The following is a 20936-nucleotide window of genomic DNA, read 5'->3' as shown; positions in this document are numbered from 1 at the left end:
CAGGCAGGGAAGATGTAAGAAAAGACACTCCATATATGGAGTTGCATTACGTAAAATGCAGTGGTAGAAGAAGTATTCAAGTATGCAATACCAGACTGTGAAAATACTCCACTACAAGTAAAAGCCTCACATTCAGACCAGTTTTATTATCATCAGAAAAATGTACTTAAAGTATGAAAAATATAAGCACTCAGTGTGCAGTAACTTGACGGAACTGTCAGTGTTTTAACTATTATATCTGATGTTTTTGGATTAACATTACTGTTCATTAATGTTTACGTTGCATTTTACTGCTGTTGATGTTTAATGTTGAGCTAATCAGAACTACTTTATATACTGTTGGCTACTTTAATCAACAGTTTTACATCATATTCAATAAGATCAAGGTATGTTTGTCGCATTGACGTCCAGTGCGAACCACGTTTCTCTAAAAAAAAATCGTTTTCAGCTCTGTGACGATGCATTTTCCAGATAATCCAAGAGGGTTTCAAAAAACGTTATTTAACTTAAAGGTGCAATATGTAAGACTTGACCACCAACTCACCAACTGTAGGTAAAGTGTTGTTAGCTAGTTAGCCCAGTTAGCTGTGCAGCTAGCAGTCTGGACTGGCTGGGAGTTCAGAGAACTAGGGAGGTGCTGGTATTTACACCACTAGCAAGGAGCTTTAGACTGGGATCAGTCAATGCTAGCTGGCCTGGCGATTGGCCACGAATGGCCAAAAACAATACTAATCATCATCTGGGGAGCATGAGTTAAGAAGAAGAAGAAGAAGAAGAAGGCAACTTTGTTCATCCCTCCTGGTGAAATTGAGTTTTCCAAACCAAATCTAGTGAAAATCTTTGCATTGTGTTATCTTACTCTCACTGTCAAAACATTTTATCTACCAAAGTGTCTGCAAGCAGCATTTTAGGCTGATGTTAGCAGTAAACAAAGGTCAGAGGTCATTATAAATCAATAGGAATCAAGGGGACCCTGAATACCCACATTAAAATGTCATGACAAAGTAGCCAACAGTTGCTCAGATGAGTGGACCAAAGTGTTGGACGGATGACTGACCATCCGTTTGCTGTGCAGAAAACAGCTCAGAGTTGCGCCATATTACCAGCATGCCCCTCATTATCCCAGCTGGAGTCGAGTCTGATAGCCACAGCGGTATGCCTCAGATGATTAGAGTATGGTACAGTGCTCTGTGATATTGTCCTTTACATAATGTTTCAATCAAACCGGCCGTGGGGCTCTGTTGCTGGTAACTGGTCCATGCTCTGATGTCTGTGCTCTGATGGCCCCTTGGCCTGTATCCAAACCTGCCAATACAGCTCCAGTGTTGTCCCTCTGGAGACACTTGGACCTCCTACACAGTGGCCCCTGTGTCATAGTACCTTTATCACCCAAACAGTGGTGACTGCTTTTTAATGTTTTGGCAATATTGGAACAATGAGTTGTAAGTCATTGCTTTAATGAAGGAGGATGATGTGAAACTGACCCCACTGACTTCTGTCCTGAACTAACCCTCATAACATAATAAAGTTTTTGTTTTTCAAAGTGAGCCAAACACCATCACTGCGGATGTCCAGCGCCACAACACTTCAGGAATTTGTTTTAGGAACAGCATGAAAAGAAAAGTATAGGCAACCCTCTCATTTCTCCCTCCAGTGTTGGTGGCTGTATGAAAGCAGCTCTCTCTCCCAACTCCGCCCCACATCTCCCAAACTCTGACTGAACTTTCTTCACTGTGCGTCACTCTCCACTAACCTGGCTTGGACCGAGCACAGGACTGCTCAACTTCTCCTGAAAAACGAACAATGGGTTGGCAGGAGCGAGGCTGGCTCGCCTGTGCGAGTTTTCTCGGATTTGTGGCGTCGGTGGAGAGCGTAACGCGGGGGGAGCTTTTTCCTTTCGGTCCGAGCGCAAGAGACCGGTTAATGGAAGCAGGGAATGACCAGACGCACCGACTCCAGCTGGACAATCCAGTGTTGTTTTATGATGGCTCTTTCAACAGCATCTTTGTAAGTTATAACCTGGTACACTATCATTGTCATTTTAATACAAACACGTGGGATTTATTGGTCAGGATGGACTGTCCACCGATCTTGCGCAATTGCGCGTACCCTACAAACCTGGGGTAGAAAGTTAGACGTCAAAAGGGGTCAGTAGTTACACCATTAAACAATGCCTGGAAGTTGCAAAATATATCTGGGCCAGGGTATGACTTTTCTCTGTAGCTCTGGAGTATCTGTAAATATTGATTTATTTATCACACACACTGCTGTGGAATGCAACCCTGAGGTTATCCTTTTACTGTTGACACAAAGAGAGCAGAGTACTCCAGGAACCTCATTTTGCAATCCATCCAAAAAAAAACCCCTCTAGTGATGAGTCTGTGCCACAGAAGTGTGGGGCCAACAAGAGAGGCTTACCTGAACAACATGTATACAATTAAAGTGGCCCTCTGTAACAAGTTGTAGCAATTTACATGCATGAATACATGTTTTATTGATCATATGTGAGCTGATTGTAAAATGAGGCATCTGTCTCACTCGGTTGCCCACACAAGCCTGTGGACGATGCGTTGAAGTTGTTTGTGGATTTCTTTGCAACAGACTCGGATGTGATTTTCCTCCCCAGTCCAGAGGATGTGACTTTATGCACACTCTGCTAACAGAGAGCAACAGTAGCTAACATTGTGATGGAAACAATAACATAACATAAACTAACTACTCCCTCCCAGCACAACACAGAAAGCCCCTTTAGTGGAAATATGATCTAAATATTAATTTAATTAATAATATATAATCAAAATAGCGACTTCTCAAAGATTTCATGTGTTTATTATTTGCTGTTCAGTTATCATGTGGAGATGTTAAATGACTTGGAAAAAGCCAACAGCAACATTTAGCTGAAAGCAGCACCATTGTGTCGGACGGACAAACAACTCTTTATTCCCCGTGATTCTCCTTTTCAAAGAAAAGTGCTGCATCTCTGTTTTAATTGTGCCGCATGTGGATTATATGCTATCAGAGAATGATTATGTACCAAAGGTATTTCCTTTGAAAAGCAGGAACTTAACATTTACCTGAACTTCATCCATACTTTGTCAGTCGATTATTTCTTAGGCTTTAATGTCTGAAGTTTTGTCCAGGTGTATTAATTATTAACTGTTAAAAGATCTTCAATCAGTGTTTTAAGGGTCGTTTATGGAGCGCGTCACATGCTCAGTCGCACCCAGGGAGCAGATCCATTTGTGGAGATGTGAAGAGTAGAAAAAAAAGTTGTGGTTAACACATGAGCCAGAGGTTGAGAATAAATATTTAAGTCCCTGTTATAACTATCAGTCTCGGGGGGTTTTCCTCAATGCTGACTACTTCCATCACTCACCACAAACATATTTCTCTACTGCAACCATAATAGTCTGAGTCTGATTTTTGCTTTTCATTTATGAGACAGTCAACTCTGAACTGTCTGCGCCCTGAAGGCAAACAGTAATGCCTTTCACACCAGACCTGGTTATAGAAAATACATTTTCTCTAATTATTAGGATGTTTTATTGTCTCCTCTTGAGTGTGATTCATAATCCACAAAGCCCTGGTATGTCGGGGTAGCCATTAACCTTAAAAGATCTCTCTCTGCGATACATCTGCGAGATCAGAATCACTGATCATTTTCCCAGCTCTATCTTCAATTTTGGCAGGAAGTTTCTGTAATGACGATTAGTGCGCAATCTTGAGGCTCTCTGGGGCTGCTTGTCAGGGGCAAGGACAGGAAACAGTGTGGCCCGGGCCAGGAATAGTGCTCTTGTTTTCCCCTGGTCAGGAAGTGAAGGAGCCCCATGTGCAGAGTGCCTGTGTGTGAGAGTGTTTCTGACATGAGCCCAGCTTCTCTTTCTTTACAAGCCCTCCATGTGTTCGTGTTAAACCTTAAGTGTGTAAAAATGTGTGTTAAATGGCATTTGTTGTTTGTTCGTTAGCGCTTTTGTGGGGCATGGCAGCTGACTCGGATCATTAGTCTAATGAGTTTGGAATAAAGATCAAAGTGGGTCAGACTGGACTGGGTCAGCCTGAGCAGTGAAACACTTCTTCCAGGAGAGTCATGAGGTGTTACAATCATCTAATTTCTTGTTCTCCCCATTATCTTAACTTGCGCTTTTAATTTCAGATCAACACCAATGGTTTTGTTGCCACAGCGGAGCCAACCAGCGAGTCGACGTATCTTGGCAAGATGCCCCCAGCGTTCGGCATGATTGCAGCTCTGCAAGGAGACCTGGACACAAGAGACGGTGAGGGCAGAGTATACTTCCGTCAAGACTCCAGTCGTGACGTCCTGCGTCGGTCAGCCGAGATCATCAACAGGGCTTTCCCTGAAGACGATGAAGTCAACCCAACCCATGCTGTGGTGATCACCTGGGTCGATGTCGCTGCCCATGAACCTCACAGCAGAGTAGGTGGCGCCGACAAGAAGGTGAGCATCACATAGTTGTTTAAGTGATCTCTGATGGAACTGATCATTTACGTGCTCTCTAATGTTTAATCACACAGAGAAACACCTTCCAGCTGGTTATTGCATCCCTGGAGACGGCCTCATATGCTATTGTCCTGTACGCGAGGGATGGGATACAGTTCACCTCCACGGCTGCAGAAGGCCAAAGTGTGGTTATGCATGGTGGCTTCAGTAAGGGATTGGTCAAGGGTTTCCTGTTTTCCAGTCAGGGACCATACTACCGCACCACCACCAATGACGAGGCATCCGTCAGAGCTTTAGCAGAGTAAGTCAACCAATGGCCTGAGAAGTTAAGAGCTTAGCTGTCAACTATTGATTACCACTACCACTAGAAGGGTACTCAGTAGAGCGCTCAACACAGCCCCTTTATACTCACTCATAGATACCAGCGAATCTTTATCCAAGATTCATGCATCGAAAATGTCAACCTATCTCACAATGTTAAAGAAAGAGAGAAAAAATTCCTGGATCTGTCCCTTTATCTGGTTCTGCACCAAAGGTTAATGGGGTCTTTTCTGGGCTGAGAACCATGCTCTGTCCAAGTTTTGTGTAAAACTGCTCAGTAGTTTTTGTGTAACCCTGCTGACAAACAAACCAACCAACAACAGACAGGATGAAAACATAACCTACTTAGTCGAGATACTTGATCCTTGACTATTTTGATAATCGATTAATCGGTTTGAGTAGTTTTTAACTGCTCTATGACAGCAAACCGAATATCTTTGGGTTGTGGACAGAACAAGACATTTGAGGACGTAATCCTGGGCGTTGGGAAACACTGAGAAGTAGATTTACACCAAAAAACTATTTGAGTAATCAAACAATCAGTGAAAAGATGAATTGACAGCCCTAGAGCACGACTGTAAAGTCTCCTCTCTCCTCACAGGGGGACCAACTCTGGCCTGCGGGGAGTTTGGGTGTACGAGATTGGAACGTCTCCCTATTTTACCAACGTGGCTCCAGGTGAGGTCACTGACCTGCCCACTGAAGCCACACCACAGGGGGCCCCCGAGGGCCGTGAGGAGGCCGCTGATGCAAGGAGACTTGTGTATACTGGACAGCAAGTGGAGTACCCTCATTTTGAGTCAGAGGGGGCACAAATCGAAGTCCACCCAGTTCAGTACCAGCCCCATCAGCCCGGGAACCCAGAAGTGGTGGTGGTGGACGACACAGATATAAATGTAGATGGTGAGTCCACAGCCGTCCATTGCTGGAAGATTATAACTATTTTATTAGCTGTTCCTGTCACGTTCTTACTGTGCTTTTATGTGTTTTCAGTGTTCTCATACAACCTTGGGACATGTGCGAACAACGCTAATAAGTGCTCCCAGTTTGCTGACTGTAAGGACTACTCCAGTGGATACTGCTGCCACTGCAGGCCTGGCTTCTATGGCAACGGGATACAGTGTGTGGCAGAGGGTAACGTCACGCTTCTGCCTTAAATTGATTGACAGATTGAAACAGCGGGTGAAAGTGTAATCATTTTCACTGCTTTGTGGTAATGGAGAGGAAAGGGGTTTGGTTAAAGTGCATAATGCAATGTTTCCTTGTATGAGATAGAAGCTAACACTGGACCTTGAATGTGTTCATTGTTCTTCATTGTGGCAGATATGAAGATATTGGAAAATCAAAACAAACAAAAAAAAAACTACTACAAAAAAGGGTTATGCTAAGGGTTCAGCTGTAGGGTTGCTCTTCTCTGTGACCAACTTTGATGGTTTTGGTTTGTTTCTGCAGGAAAGCCACAGAGGATGAACGGTAAAGTGTATGGAAAAGTGTATGTGGGCAACTCTCCTTCTCCCGTGGAGTTCAGCAGCAACGATCTCCACTCATACGTTGTGGTAAACGATGGCCGATCCTATGTGGCCATCAGTGACATCCCCTACACCCTCGGGCCCTCACTGCAGCCTCTGTCGGCCCTCGGTGGTGTGATTGGGTGGGCGTTTGCCCTGGAGCAGCCTGGCTTCAAGAATGGCTTCAGCATTATTGGTGAGGAATAGTACAACTTCACTGACAATATCTGTTGATGTGATACCCAGCAGCTTCTCGTGTGGTTTTCTCATGCTTCACTTGGTTAGTAAATGCCAGAAGTGAAGATTCAGGAGGCAAACAGAAATGTTAATGCTGCCACAGCTGCAGTTCTACTCACTCCGTCCAGCTGAATTCCCCTCACATTACCTCAGCTGAGACAGAAGGCAGTAAGCCAAAGTTCATCCAGGGCCAGGGTCTTAAAGTTAACCTCTTTGTCTCTGTCCTCTATAGGGGGGGAGTTCACACGGCAGGCTGAGGTGACCTTTCTGCCAGGGAATGAGAAGCTGACCATCAGGCAGGAGTTCAAAGGCATCGATGAGCACGACCACCTGGTGGTGAGCACCACCCTGGAAGGCCGGGTCCCTGAGGTGCCTCGCGGCTCCACTGTGCAGATTGAGCGCTACTCTGAGATCTATCAGTACAGCAACAACTGTAAGACACAGCCTGAACAGAGAATGTCATCGGGTTGTTTCTCCTGTTTTTTGCACTCTTGGCCTTTTTCTGCCTTTGTAATCATTAATTGACACTAAAGAATCAAGAATGAGAAACTACAATCTTACCTTCCTATCATACCTTCCAGTGATCACCTCATCCTCCACCCGGGACTACGTAGTGAGCCTGCCCGATGGCTCCACTGAAACCAGGATGTATCAGTGGCGTCAGACCATCACCTTTCAGAGCTGCCAGCATGGCGACTCTCTGAGAGACATGAAACAGACTCAGATGCTCAGCGTGGACCAGGTGTTTGTCATGTACGACGCTAATAATGAACTCATCCGGTTCGCCATGAGCAACAAGATTGGGGATGTCAATGGTGAGGTCACAAGGACAATTTTTGTCTTCCTGTTTGGGTCTGTGCTCACTTCCTTCCTGGTGTACAACATATAACATCCTGACCAGGGACAGTTTGACTTAAAGTTGGACTGTTGTTGAATGGTTGAATGAATATTATTGTTGTAACATTTCATCTAAAATACACCGTTAATTCCCAGGAGGGCAGCCACAGGAGAACGCGTGTTTCACTGGAAGACACGGCTGTGACACCAACGCTGTGTGTCGACCTGGAGAGGGAACTCAGTTCAACTGCGAGTGTGCTGCTGGCTTCAACGGCGATGGCCGCACATGTTATGGTAAGAATGATGTATGATGTAATACAAAAAAGGGTGAAGTTGCCTCTTGATTCTCACCACTAATATATTTTTTCCTTACAAGTACATCAGACAGTTTCCTCATCTGTTTAGAGCCTTCGTTTAATCAACCCCGACTCCCTAAAGCCTTCCTTCCTGGGGAACTCGGCAATCTTGCCAATTAGCAGAGTGAGTCCCACTTGGTAAACAAAGTTTCCTATACTCTCAGACCAGGTTAACATGTGTAGCGTGGTCCTCGTCCTCAGCCCGGGATGTAGAAAACCAACAGTCTTTAGCATCCAGGACAGGAAGAGCTCTGAGGCACAGACAGTAGAAAGAGGAAGGAAGTATTTCAGACAGATACTATCTTTAAACATTTGTAATTAAGAAATCTAATTAAGCTCTCTCTTATGATCTCCTGACATCTGATAACAAAGGACACTGATTTGACAAAGCTGCAGACTTCAGAGCTTCAGACTTTAACTCGGACCTAATGAGGGAGTTATTAGCATATGATAATCGTCTCTCCTCTTTATCAGACATTGACGAGTGCGCAGAGAATCCTCAGATCTGTGGCTTCCACGCTATCTGCAACAACCAGCCCGGGACCTTCCGCTGTGAATGTGAAGATGGGTATCAGTTCGGCAGTGATGGGCAGACCTGCACTGGTAAGTGTTGCCAAGTACAGTTACTTAATTCATAAACTTCACCTCGTAGTTGGGATGTACAGGTTCAGACATGAACTGTAAGAAAATGTGTGCATCACCATCTTTGTGTAAATATGCATGTTTGTGTGTTCATCAGGCCTCGGCTCACTTAATTAGACTGCATCAGGATACTTCAGAGTCTTTAAAAAGTCATAAAAAGGTTTACAAGATTAGCCAGACCTCAATTTTCCTCTCTAACTTTTCTGGTCTCCGGCTGGTTTTTCACCTGCTGTAACCCACACATATTAAAGGAATAGTTCAACGTTTTGGGAAAGGTGCTTATTTGCTTTCTTGCCGGGAGTTAGATGAGAAGGTCCAGATGCTAAATTTTAAGTTACAACCGGCCAGTTAGCGTAGCTTGGCATAATGACTTGAGGAAGGGGGAAACAGCTAGCCTGGCCAAGTCCGAAAGTAACAGAATCTAGCTGTTGGACATAACATGTTATATACTTTTGGTTGTTTAATCCATACAAAACTGAATGCAAGTTGTTTCCCCACCATTTTAAGTCTTCGTAAGAAGCTAAGCTAACTAGCTGCTGGTTGTAACCTTATGTTTATCGGACCAATATAAGAGTGGCATTGATCTTCCCATCTAGCTAATAAGCGTATTTCCCAAAACGACAAAAGCAACTGCTTCAAAGTTTAAAAAGACGTCTCGTTATTTTGACGTCTTCTAACATATCAGGATCTCATCCTAAATGTTTCATACCGAAATAAATGAACAGTATTTCCCTGGTCTTCTTCTCCTCAGAGGTTGACCGACCTGTGGACGCCTGTGAAGAAGGCACTCATACTTGTGACATTCCTGAGCGCGCTCAGTGCAGCTACACTGGAGGCTCGTCCTACATCTGCTCCTGCCTGCCAGGGTTCGCCGGAGATGGAAGAGTCTGCCGAGGTACCTCACACAGACACACAGACACAGACACTAAATATACATTTGTTGAATAAACTGCTTTCAGTTTGTACAGAATGTATATTTATTGCTTCTAATTCACATCCACCAACATACAGTGTTCACATTGTATATTACAAGTAATTCATTTGTGTACATTGCTCTATCATAACATAAGACTTACAGGACCGTATCACTGGTTTTGTCTTAAGTCTAAAGGCTGATCTGTTACATTTCAGTCATCCGCAGGTTTCTATTCATTTCAGTAAAGATCAACTTACAGACTTGTAACTTTATAAAGGCAGACAGATGCTGGACAGAGGTGTGATGATGCATTTGAAGGCAGGGGATCCTTGTTTATGCAGCCAGGAGTGTTAACACATGAAACTCTAGTAGAGACAGATGTTTTAATGAATGCTATTGAGTCTCATGATGAATTAAAAATGGAATAGCAAAAGTGAAAAAAACTTTTTAATGTGATGTTTTTTGGTATGTTGTTTATTTATGTGTCTGGATCGACTATGCAGCAGCTCTGATTCACCAGCTCCTGCCTCTGCTTTGTGGGTTGAAAGTAAAAAAACAAACAGTGATTTGAATTCATTAATTAAAAATCAATAGTTTTATTAATTCAAATTATAAATTGATTAAAATTAAACACTGTAAAACTCTTTATTTATCCCCGTCGCAAACTGGCTTTATACGTTTGTTTGTGTGGGAGAATGTGAAACTGAGATTTGAGCGTTTGCTGCCAAAGAACTCAGCACTCGTGGAAGATGTTATCGGGGAATGATTGTCGAGGAGGATAAAAAAATAAGCTGAGGAGGACATTGTGAAAATTATGTGGTTTTAGTAGCATCTGGCAATGATCGAGTGTCAGTGTTGTTTCACTTACAAATACGGTTTTCCAGACAATTCTTTCTTGCAGATGACTTCATCATGTGATGATGACTAAGTTAAACAAACATGGTTCAGTCCAGTAATAGAGTTGGCAGTAATGTGAAGTGTTTCTGGTCAACTGAATGTAAAACCAGCAGGATTGTCCTTTACTTTAAGGCCCTAATTGTTAAACCATCTGCTCAGGACTGGAGGAGGTGAGATTTCTGACATTATACATCTGCTGTGATTGAACACTGAAACATGAAAAGCAGGTGGGAATTTAAAGCTGGGGTTAGTAAGATTGGAGAAACCAGCAAGAGCAAGCTACAATTTGAAACTATCCAACCCTAAAAATCCCACCCGCTCCCTGTAGGCCTCCCTTCAGAGCCATGTTCAACAAGCTCCCTTAGCTGTTTTAGTCTAATAAATACATAAATGAATAACTCTGTTAAATGCTACAATCATGTAGACACAAGCAAAACAGTGGTCACGAACGTACCCGAGTCAAAAAAGGCTACCCTGCGCTGCAGTTAGTAGGTCTGCAGGCAGGCAGGTACATACTGTAGGTACTGCTCTTGCTGACAGGTGAGTATTTCTTACATATTGCACTTTGAACATGTGGAGGTCTTCAGGCGTGTAGTTTTTTTTGGCTGGGAGCGCTCATTCATAGTTTCCATTCTTTCCACGCCTTTGCTTGATGCTCTGCACTCTGAGGACAGTTATGGGCACAGTGTAGATCTCTGACCGTAAAAGGACCCAACAAATGCGGAAAACCTTCGAAGTGTTGATAACTGATTCTTCTCTGTCCTCGCTCACCCTCTTCTGTCTGCCTGCAGACATAGATGAGTGCCAGCCAGGCAGGTGCCATCAGGACGCTGTTTGTTATAACACCCAGGGATCATTTACCTGCCAGTGCAGGTCAGGTTACTATGGCGACGGCTTCTACTGCTCTGCAGGTAAGTCTTTTTGAATGACACATCTTTTTTTGACAAGCAAACCCAACATCCTGCTTGAACAGAGCATCGTTGTCTGTCGACTTGATTTTATATTCAGTCTGTGCTGCCAAAAGTTTATTTTTGGAGTATGTCGGGGAGGTTCAGGTGGTTTGTGTGACAGTTTTCTCTGATTTAGTTGCAGACTCGATAATAGAACAATTGAAAACGGATCCTTTTCATTCTCAGCATTGTTTATTCCACCCATCTGGACAAGAGTAGTGTTTGGAAATGAGTTCCCCGCCAGAGTATATCAGTGCCAGCTGGAACCTGTTTTTCATTTTCTACTGGATAGCAAAAGGAATTTGTCGTCTTACGAGGGATGTGGGTGTTTTTGTGTAGCCGGATTTTAAGCAGAAGACAAAAGGAGGCATGAATGAGCTTATGAATAAATTTGTGACATTGCCGTTATCAGTGTTCACTCTGGTGCTTATGTTTGTCTTCAGAGCGGACAAAAACACAATGTGAGACCCACAGAGACAGCCTCCGGGGTGCTGGCCCACGGGGCCCCCGACCTCCCGTTGGGCAGTATATCCCTACATGTGACGAGAATGGTGCCTATGAGCCCATGCAGTGCCACGGCAGCACGGGACACTGCTGGTGCGTGGACCGAAACGGACAGGAAATTCCCGGGACTCGCTCTGGGCCTGGCAGCAGACCAATGTGTGAGTACATCTCATGTGTTTAACACCAGACAACAAAAGATCACACTCTCTTTTACTATGTATTAAAAGATCAAATGGAGGCTTTGAAGAAGTTTTTGTTGAACAGGGAACAGTTTCACTGCTATAATGACCCCTGATTTTCCTATCTCCTGTAGGTATCGACCATGGCGGCGTGCCACCACCTGTTGGACCCACCCCTCGACCCGATGTCCACCCACTTCCTCCAGGAACACACCTGTTGTTTGCCCAGAGTGGCAGGATAGAGCACGTCCCACTGGAAGGTCATGATATGAAGAAGGAGGATGCCAAGCCTGTCCTCCATCTGCCTGTAAGTCTTTTTAAATAATTGTGACTTGTAGGGCCGGGTAATATATTGATGTCATGAAATTAGGTTATATATTCAACCAAGGTTTGTCAGCCAATAGTATAAAGCCGTTGGTATCACGTGGTATCTGTGTTTTGTCAGTGATCAACAGTCTTGGTAGTTGCCAGTTTGTGGGAAAAATAACGTAAGAATGCTCGAGTTCCACATTACATGCCCAGCATACTGTAATGCCTTAATTTTAGCTAGCTAGCATTAGCAACATTAACATTAGCTAGTGTTAGCAATGTTAATGTTTGCTAGCTAACGATAGCAGCATTAGCTTAACATTTGCTAGCTAATTTTAACGTTAGTGCATTAGCTAACATTAGCAACATGCAATGTTAGATAGTGCACAAACTGGCAGCGACTAACTGGAGCAGATGATCTGAACAGCAGCGGTGCTGCTACGTGAATGCAATGGAAAGATTTTTTGTGGTGACCTCATGTCATTTTTTATTTTTTTTGGGCACATTAACCCTATCATGTCTACAATCCTTATTTCTGAGAGCTTTTAAAAGGCTTTTCTGTTTATGAATCATGTCATAAAAGGGAATTATTCTCTGGATTTTGTTCTGTTCATGACAAATGAAATGCTGATAAGATCTTAGACTAGTGGTTCTCAACCATTTTCGGGTCACAACCCCCAGAATAATCAGGTTAGTGTTCAGGACCTGGCTCCAACATCCTGAAAGTACCAAAATGAAAACGGAGGGGTTCTTATGTGTGTATCCAGTCAGAACTCATTTGCACACACACTTTGACCATCACCAACACAAACAAAAATCAGTTTTAAGGTAGTTTATATGGTACAGGCAATGTAATGAAAAAACAATTCCCAGTCTAAAGTTTGTTATTTTATCTTTTTCTCCACCACCATCTGGCGACCCCTGCAAATTAACTGGAAATTAACCCGACCCCCAGGGTCAGAACCAACGTCATAGACGATCATAGCCGTACAATAAACCAATCACAATGTCAAGTCAGGACTTCTTAGTATCATTCAGATCATTCTAGAGAAAACAATCAAAACGTTACAGTATGTTTGGACTTCTCATTTGTGAACACAACATCAGTTCAGCCTCTTGCTGGTAATAACACTTGCATTCTGGCTCTACCATTTCCCCATCTGCTTCATGCGTTCAAGGCCTGCACTTTATTGGAGGCACATGGCGACATTCACACTAATTACTAACATCAGTCTGACATCTTTGGAACTGCAATTTGCATTTCTTGTTACGCTGATTTCCAAACCAGCTGGTCTGAAGTCTGCTGGAGTTTCTCAGTGTGTGGCTCTGTTTGTTTGGATTTATGTCTAGACGCTAATGTCAAAAAACACATCTGCTTTTTGTTTTTTGTCTCTGACCAGTCGTGTTTGAGTAAAGTCAGCTTCAAAGATTGTTGGTTTGTTGACCCTTCTGCAGGAGAAGGTAATCATTGGAGTGGCCTATGACTGTGTGGAGAAAATGGTCTACTGGACTGAAATCACATCTCCCTCGATCAGCAAGGCGAGCATTCAGGGGGGAGAGCCGACTGAGGTCATTAGATCAGGTAGCGTTACTTTTATCCCTCTATCCACTGCATCTCTTTCATTTTCAACCAGTTTTAAAAGAAACTGATAAGCAAACTATGACCTGTCAACAGATTTGGACAGCCCAGAGGGTATCGCCATCGACCATTTGGGACGAACTCTGTTCTGGACGGACTCTGTGAAGGATCGCATCGAGGTGGCCTCTTTGGACGGGTCTCAGCGGCGTGTCATCATAGACTCGGATCTTGTCAACCCCCGTGCTATCATCACTGATCCTCCCAACGGGTGTGTGTTGTTTCATAACATTTGTTTGATAACATTTGCTATAGGTAAACTCATCCTTTTTCAGATCTGACTGGGCAGTATGCATTTAAAAATTAATAATATGAAGTTTGGCGTAACCGAACCTGTCTCCACAGCGATGTGCCAGCACTGAAGAAAGGTCTGGCTACAGCTAATATCATTATGCTATATGGAAGATGGATATATATGGGCTGTTTTTATTTCTTTAAACCAATCACAATCGTCTTGAGAGGCACTAAACCCATGATGCAGTAGCGTTGCCCCAGAAAATGGTGTCAGGAGATCTCGTTTCGCATGTGGTCCAGTTCATGGGCGTAGGTTTCTATATAGATGGTCGTGACATGTCACAACCAATGTTCGAGGATTGCAAAATAGTCACTACCAATATTTGTCTGCTGCTGAGCCAGTAGTAACGTTAGTGAGTGGTAGTAGTGAGCATCTTCCAAACTGTGTCCGCTACTTGAAATGGATAAGAGGAAGAAACAGCTGAGAAACAGCGATTAAAAAGTTGAAGTCTCTGGAGGTGGAGGCTGCTAAATGTGCGAAGTTGACGGAGCTTTTTGGTGCCGGGACCAGTAACACCGACCCGCCAGCAGCCACAGGTGCTGCTGCGCCGGGAGACGAGGGAGGAGGACCTGACGATGATGAGCGAGTGGAGGCAGACAGGGTCAGTAACGTCAGCCTGGGGCTGGCTCGGCTAAATGTTTGAGACATGTCCAAAACAAAGTAAAAGACGTTTTTACATTGAATGTGATGCGACCTCACTAACATACTGATGAACGCAGCTGCCGCTAATGCTAACGTAGCTGCCGCTAATGCTAACGTAGCTCCTCAGGGACTGAAGTCGTTATTTTCTAACTTTGACAATCTAACATGTGGCAGCACATCAGCCCAGAGTTAAAGGGCTGTGACTGTTGGTAGTTGTGGTTGATTTTGTTCAAATACGCCGAATTGTGATATTATGGGTTATTATTGTTCAGATGATTTAGCTAAGCTAGCTAACAGATGCTAACGTCAGCGGTCTCTTGTTGCCATAGCAACAGTAAACATTCACGTGGCCTGATGAGCTGTAAACAGAGATACAAAACACAAGTAAACCTGTAGGAAATAATAAATTTAATTTGCAATATTTACCATTGAATTTATTGTAATCTTTCAATTCATGTATTGTTTACTGAGGTGATAAATATCTAATAGGTATAATTTGTGTGTAAATGTGTTACTTTTACTGTAGTTTTCAAATGGCTGTGTATAGTGTTAGTGTATAGTCTTGAGCATTTTCAGGTCACAAAGATCTGGCTTTTTTGCATTGGGAAACACTAGTAAAGTGTCCTAATGAAAACACGACAAAGCCATTTGACTACCTTGTTCATAAATGATGGTGTCAGGACTTTTTTTTATGACACACACACTTTCATTGATAGGAATACTTGGTTTTGAGGAATGACCTCTATTTTGAGCATGTGACATGCTTTTGCAGGTTATCAACAAGGTTTTGCAGTTTGTACTAATTGTTTTGAGAAATGCACCAACTGTTGTGCAAATGTAAGTAATGATGTGAGAAAAACTCCACCCCGTCTCTGGTTTTGGGTTCTTCCCGTTAGTCTCGTCCCACCCCTGGTCATAACATAACTTCTGTTGTGATTTGACACTATAATGAACAAAGATTGATTGGTTGATTGCTATAGCTGTCAGTTTTAGTCCTTGAGTTCATAGCTACGTGCTTTATTTGTTAACTGCTATCAAGGAATATGACTCTCCTTTGTAGTATGTGTGAGAAAGGACGCCACGAGATTTGTGGACTTCTTCGTGGTGTCCGCTGATAATATAGTGGGCTGGTCTGGACAGAAAATGCCAGAGCTGAATTTTTGTCCCAGTCCACCCCTGGTAATGTCACTACCAAAGCTGAGACCAAACCTACGCCCTTGGTCCAGTTTGATAGTAAACTGACTCTCCACCTGTCCTTACAACAGTAATCTATACTGGACCGACTGGAACCGCGACGCCCCCAAGATCGAGACCTCTTACATGGACGGCTCCAACAGAAGGGTGCTGGTTAAAGACGACCTCGGCCTGCCAAACGGCCTGACTTACGACCCTCAGAGCTCGATGCTCTGTTGGGCAGATGCAGGTACTGTGGATTTCAGACAGATGACTCATGTATGAAATGATGTCTGCCTTGTGATCAGCAGTAATCTCTCACCTGCAGGCACACATAAAATGGAGTGCACGCATCCTGCCCGGGGTGACCGCAGACAGATTATGGAGGGGATTCAGTACCCCTTTGGAATCACGTCCTTTGGGAAGAACATCTACTACACTGACTGGAGGAGGTTTGACTTTCTGTACTTTATTATCCAATGACAACATGTGGAACTACTTCAGAGTTCCAGTGAATTTAAATCCTGGCATGCTTTATGTTTGTTTGTTTGTTTAATACCAACACAATTATTGGTTTAAAGGAGATTGGCAAAAGTTTTGAATTACAACACATTGGAATGTAGAGCATCAAAGACATAATTCAGGCTTTATGGTCCACTGTGCCATGTAAGAGCTCAAGTCTGTTACGGTAGAGGAAGGAGAGGGGAGGTCAGAGGTCAGAAAGCTCCCCACACTTCAAGCGTGGGCCCTTGATGTCCCTCCTGACTCAAACACTCCCTCTCTGAAGACTGTGGAGCTTTCTTCCCACGCGGACGATCCTGTATGTTAGCCACAGCAAAAAAGCGGGGGTGGGGGCATCTATTTGTGTGTGTTGGGTGAGGAAGCATCTCAAAAAGTGGCAGCTGCTTGCAATTTCTCAGCCTCAGCGTCTGTGAGTGACCTGCTCAGGGCCTCCCTCTGATCTCTCCAGGGCTGCAGCCCTGCTGGAGACGGTTGAGAGGTGGTGGTGGAGGTGGTGGTGGTGGAGGCGCACAAACTATGTCAGTTATGGCTGGGAAAACCTACACTAACCCTTACTCATGCTTACAGATTTATATACAAAAACACAGGGAGGCAGGATGCTAACATTAGTCAAGCTGGGGTAGTACTGGATTGCTAAACTCTGACTGTGTTTACAACAGGGATGCAGTGGTTGCTGTGGACCGCTACACTGGCAAGGAGTCAGACCAGTTCCAGCCTCAGAAAAGGACCAAGCTATATGGGATCGCCACAGCCTACGCCCAGTGTCCTTCTGGTAAATAAGAGCAAAATATTTACCATGAATTCCTCTGTGTGCTAAAAAACTGAAACTAAATGTTTACTTTTGAAGAATTGTTTATTGATTTTTTTCAAAACCTACTCTCAAAGAAAAAAATGGTCTTAAACACAAACATCTTCCCTCCGATTATATTACGTAAGTTCCATATAAAGGGCCATTTAATGCAAAGTTTTTCTATCATGTTGAGTCATATGTATAAATTATTTAACTAGATGTATGATCTTAGGGAGATTAACCAATAATAAACACTAATAAAACACTTTGTTTTTATGTAGAAGTTCATCTTAAAAGAGCAATATGTATGAATTTTAGTTAATAAAGTTTAAAAAGAATATTAAGATTATTAGCAGAATGTGAAGAAATAAGACGTTTGACCTCATGATGTCTGTGTATTGTGTTGCAGAAGTTAACATGCTAACCAGCTAGCTCTGGCCTGTCCCTGTCTAAAGCTCCTGTGCTGAGAGTATATATATATATATATGTATATATGTATATATATGTATATATATATATATATATATATATATATATATATATATATATATATATATGTATATATATATTATAAGTCTGCATTAGACAACTTTTCAAATGTACCCCTCCTAGCGTTTCCCTGAAGTATGACTGTTGGTGCTGCTGTCAAATAAATACCCAAAATAAACAGGGGGCAGCATATCACTAGATTAACCGCTAACTGCTGCTAACTGTAGCTGTCATTAGCTAGTTAGTCCAGTTAGCTGTGCAGCTAGCAGTCCAGACTGGTAGTTAGCGGACCAGGGGAGTTTTGGTGTTTACATCACTAGCACAGAAGCATTGAACCAGGACAGGCCGGGGCTAGCTGGTTAGCATGCTAACTCCAGTAGATATCTCTATAATACAATACATAGACACCTCAAAACTGTTATATCTTCATATTCTGTTTACAGTTAAATTTTGAATGTTACATATTGCCCCTTTAATTTAATCAGAGTAAGTTATTAAATGTATTCACATTGACTCAACATGATAGAAATATTTTGCACTAAATGTGACACTTTACTTCGAACTTATGTAGTTAAATTAGATGCCTGGAGTTATCTTGGTGTTGCATCTAACACTGATGTACCGCAGCATTAAAGAGCCATTCCTAGAAATAGCATGACCCTTGAACATCTGGGGGTTTATCTTCGGAGTCAGACTTATCGTCCATTCCCTTTACTCCTCAAGACTTAGCAGCCCAGTTTTTTGACCTTACTGCCCTCCGTAAATAATTCTGAGTGCAAGCTACGAACAAGGAAAATCCCAGGTTCACTCCTCGACCTGAAAACAACGGGAGTTCTGCAGCCAGTATCCATCATTAAGTGAATCAGTGACTGATGTTACTGTGCAGCACCAGGCCTCATCCTCCCTTCTAGATAAGGCTGCATGCATTATGCAAGCCAGGGAATGTGGAGCCAAGGGAGAGGGGCCTCCGACATCTGGAGTTTGCTATGTGTTTCTGTGAAGTATGTATATATCTGTTGAACAAACAGTGAATGGACTGTTTCCTGCAGCTCCCAGCTACGGTGGCTTATGATTCATACAAATGGCCTGGAATGTCCTGCATTAATAAGAGTTTGTATATATATTTTTTCCTTCCGCCAGGACAAAACTACTGTGCTGTGAACAACGGGGGCTGCACCCACCTCTGTTTAGCAACCCCTGCCGGACGCTCCTGCAAATGTCCCGACAACGCAGTGGGCGTGGGCTGTGTGGAGAGAGACGGCGTGTACTGAGAGAAGGCGGCTGAGCTCTGAGAGTTGACACTGTTTGGATGTTTGACCGCAAATTAGGAGCACTCAGCATTACTAAACTATAGCTGCTGAAAATGCCACTGAAAACCCCGAGGTGAATTTACTGTGCCTTTTATCGCTCAGTCTTATGCTTATCTACATTTCTACATTTCCCATTGCCTCATAAATAAATTCAAGAAATTGTAAAATCACGACTGCCTCCGAGGATTGTAAATAAAAACACGATTATTTTGTCTTTTCCTGAGTGCACATAAACTGAGAATAAAGCTCAAGGGATTCATAATTTAATGTGAAATTCATCACAGCAACACATGACATCATCTCATGTGAGTTGTGTTACACTGTGGCATGTTCAGATAAGCTCATCTCATGGAAGTATTATTGTGGAGTGTGACTAGTGTCTGTACGAGCTGGTGGGATGAGTTTACATGCTGGGCAGCAAAAGAATAAACATTTTTCTAACATGTTGGTCTGTGGCTTTGGTGTGATAATAGTGACACTGTGTGTTTGGTGGAGGTAATTACAAGTCAAGCTTGGCAGAGTAAACCTTGAGAATAGGGAATACCTTGTCATGTAGAGTGCCTACCATGGTTTATAAAATGACCTGTCTGAGGTAAAAAATGTAGAATATTAAAATGTTTGTAAGGTTTTATTCATGGTCCATAAAATGGGAGTTGAAGCCCTCAGATTAATAATGAAATACTTCTAAAATTATAGTATTTTCATCTCCTTTGTCATATATTATATATTACTGTAAGATTTTCCACATGAGTTTTCCTGAATAACTGGCTGGTGCGTGTGTGGTGTGGTAACGTTACACAGGGTGGATTTAATAATCCTTGTGGATTACTGACCAGCCCTATCATATTGCTATAAAGTAATCCAGTAACCTGTAACCTGCTTCAGGTGCTGTAAAAGAGCCATTTGGTTTGTTGCTCTCACGTGGCCTATTTTCAAATTGCAATGTGTCAATAGGATGACGTCTGTGCTTTGTTAATATGAAGCTGCCACCCCCGCAGTCTGTACGCTGCCGCAAAAAGGGAGACACCTGGTGACGTCAGTGGTGCATTAAGGGGCTCTTTAAAAACTCGGAATATGTTAGATTTAACACAGGAGTTGCAACTTTGTTAAAACCACAACATTCATGTCAGGGTTATGATCACACTTTCATTATTGATTGATGATGCTGATTTTAATGTGCATACCAAATGACATTAAAAGTGAAAATGCTTCATCGTCCAAAGATGGCAAATCCAAAGATGTTCAGTTTATCACAAGACAAATAAAAGTAGCAAATCCCTGAGAAATGAATTAAATGATTAACTATTTAGCATACTGCGAGAAGGCCTAGTTTCCAAACACAAACTTATGAAATCCATTCTTCATACCAAAACAAAAAGGTGTGTACTGTTAACTGTGAACATTATGAGTTAAGCTCTTAAGATTTATTACTTAATGTCTCATTGAACAAAATGTAAATGTGATGCGTGAGTAACCATTTGTCTTGTGTGTGGTTTATTAATGAAATACTAAACCAATAAGCAAACAAATGACACATATTGATAAAACAACAATGAGTTTTGGGCTAGCATTGTGCCAGTTTGTGCCTCTATTGTGGTGTAATCGCAGATTTTCAGAGATTCCTCAAACGCACCACCGGTCCTAAACGAACTGTATTGATTGATTGGGGAATTAGTTGTGTGTTGTCCAATAGGAAGACAAACAGGAGTCAGTGGGCGTGTCACCGGCTGTCAGCGGTCATTAGCACCGTGAGTGACCTGACCCTCATATTTGTCTGCAAGGACTATTTTGCCCTGGACAACACAGATAAAAACAGATAAATTAGTCTTTTGGATAAATTCTTGCAGAATTTTGTGAGACAGCTGTCTTTCATTTTAACATGTAATCTAAACGAATGGAGGTCTAGTTACCTCTCTGTCAAAATGACTTAAAAAACACAAATAAAACGACATACCAGCAGGACA

The 20936-nt window shown here is 42.8% G+C and overlaps 1 protein-coding gene across 1 annotated transcript; it reads left to right on the top strand.

Moving 5' to 3' along the window:
- The first annotated feature begins 1696 nt into the window (after nt 1-1696).
- nid1a (nidogen 1a) lies at nt 1697-19415 on the top strand. The gene is made up of 20 exons (XM_073481608.1): nt 1697-2007; nt 4154-4456; nt 4534-4760; nt 5382-5683; nt 5774-5914; nt 6233-6484; nt 6758-6958; nt 7107-7340; nt 7519-7656; nt 8193-8321; nt 9112-9255; nt 10965-11084; nt 11567-11785; nt 11941-12113; nt 13571-13697; nt 13791-13962; nt 15954-16111; nt 16190-16313; nt 17043-17155; nt 18803-19415. Exons 1-20 carry the CDS (start codon nt 1804-1806, stop codon nt 18931-18933), a joined length of 3612 nt encoding a protein of 1203 aa, XP_073337709.1. The 5' UTR covers nt 1697-1803; the 3' UTR covers nt 18934-19415.
- The last annotated feature ends 1521 nt before the right edge of the window (nt 19416-20936 follow it).

This window comes from Pagrus major, chromosome 15, assembly GCF_040436345.1.
Source record: "Pagrus major chromosome 15, Pma_NU_1.0".
Taxonomy (NCBI): domain Eukaryota; kingdom Metazoa; phylum Chordata; class Actinopteri; order Spariformes; family Sparidae; genus Pagrus; species Pagrus major.
Note: the sequence above shows the minus strand (reverse complement) of the source record. Positions and strands in the feature narration are given on the sequence as shown.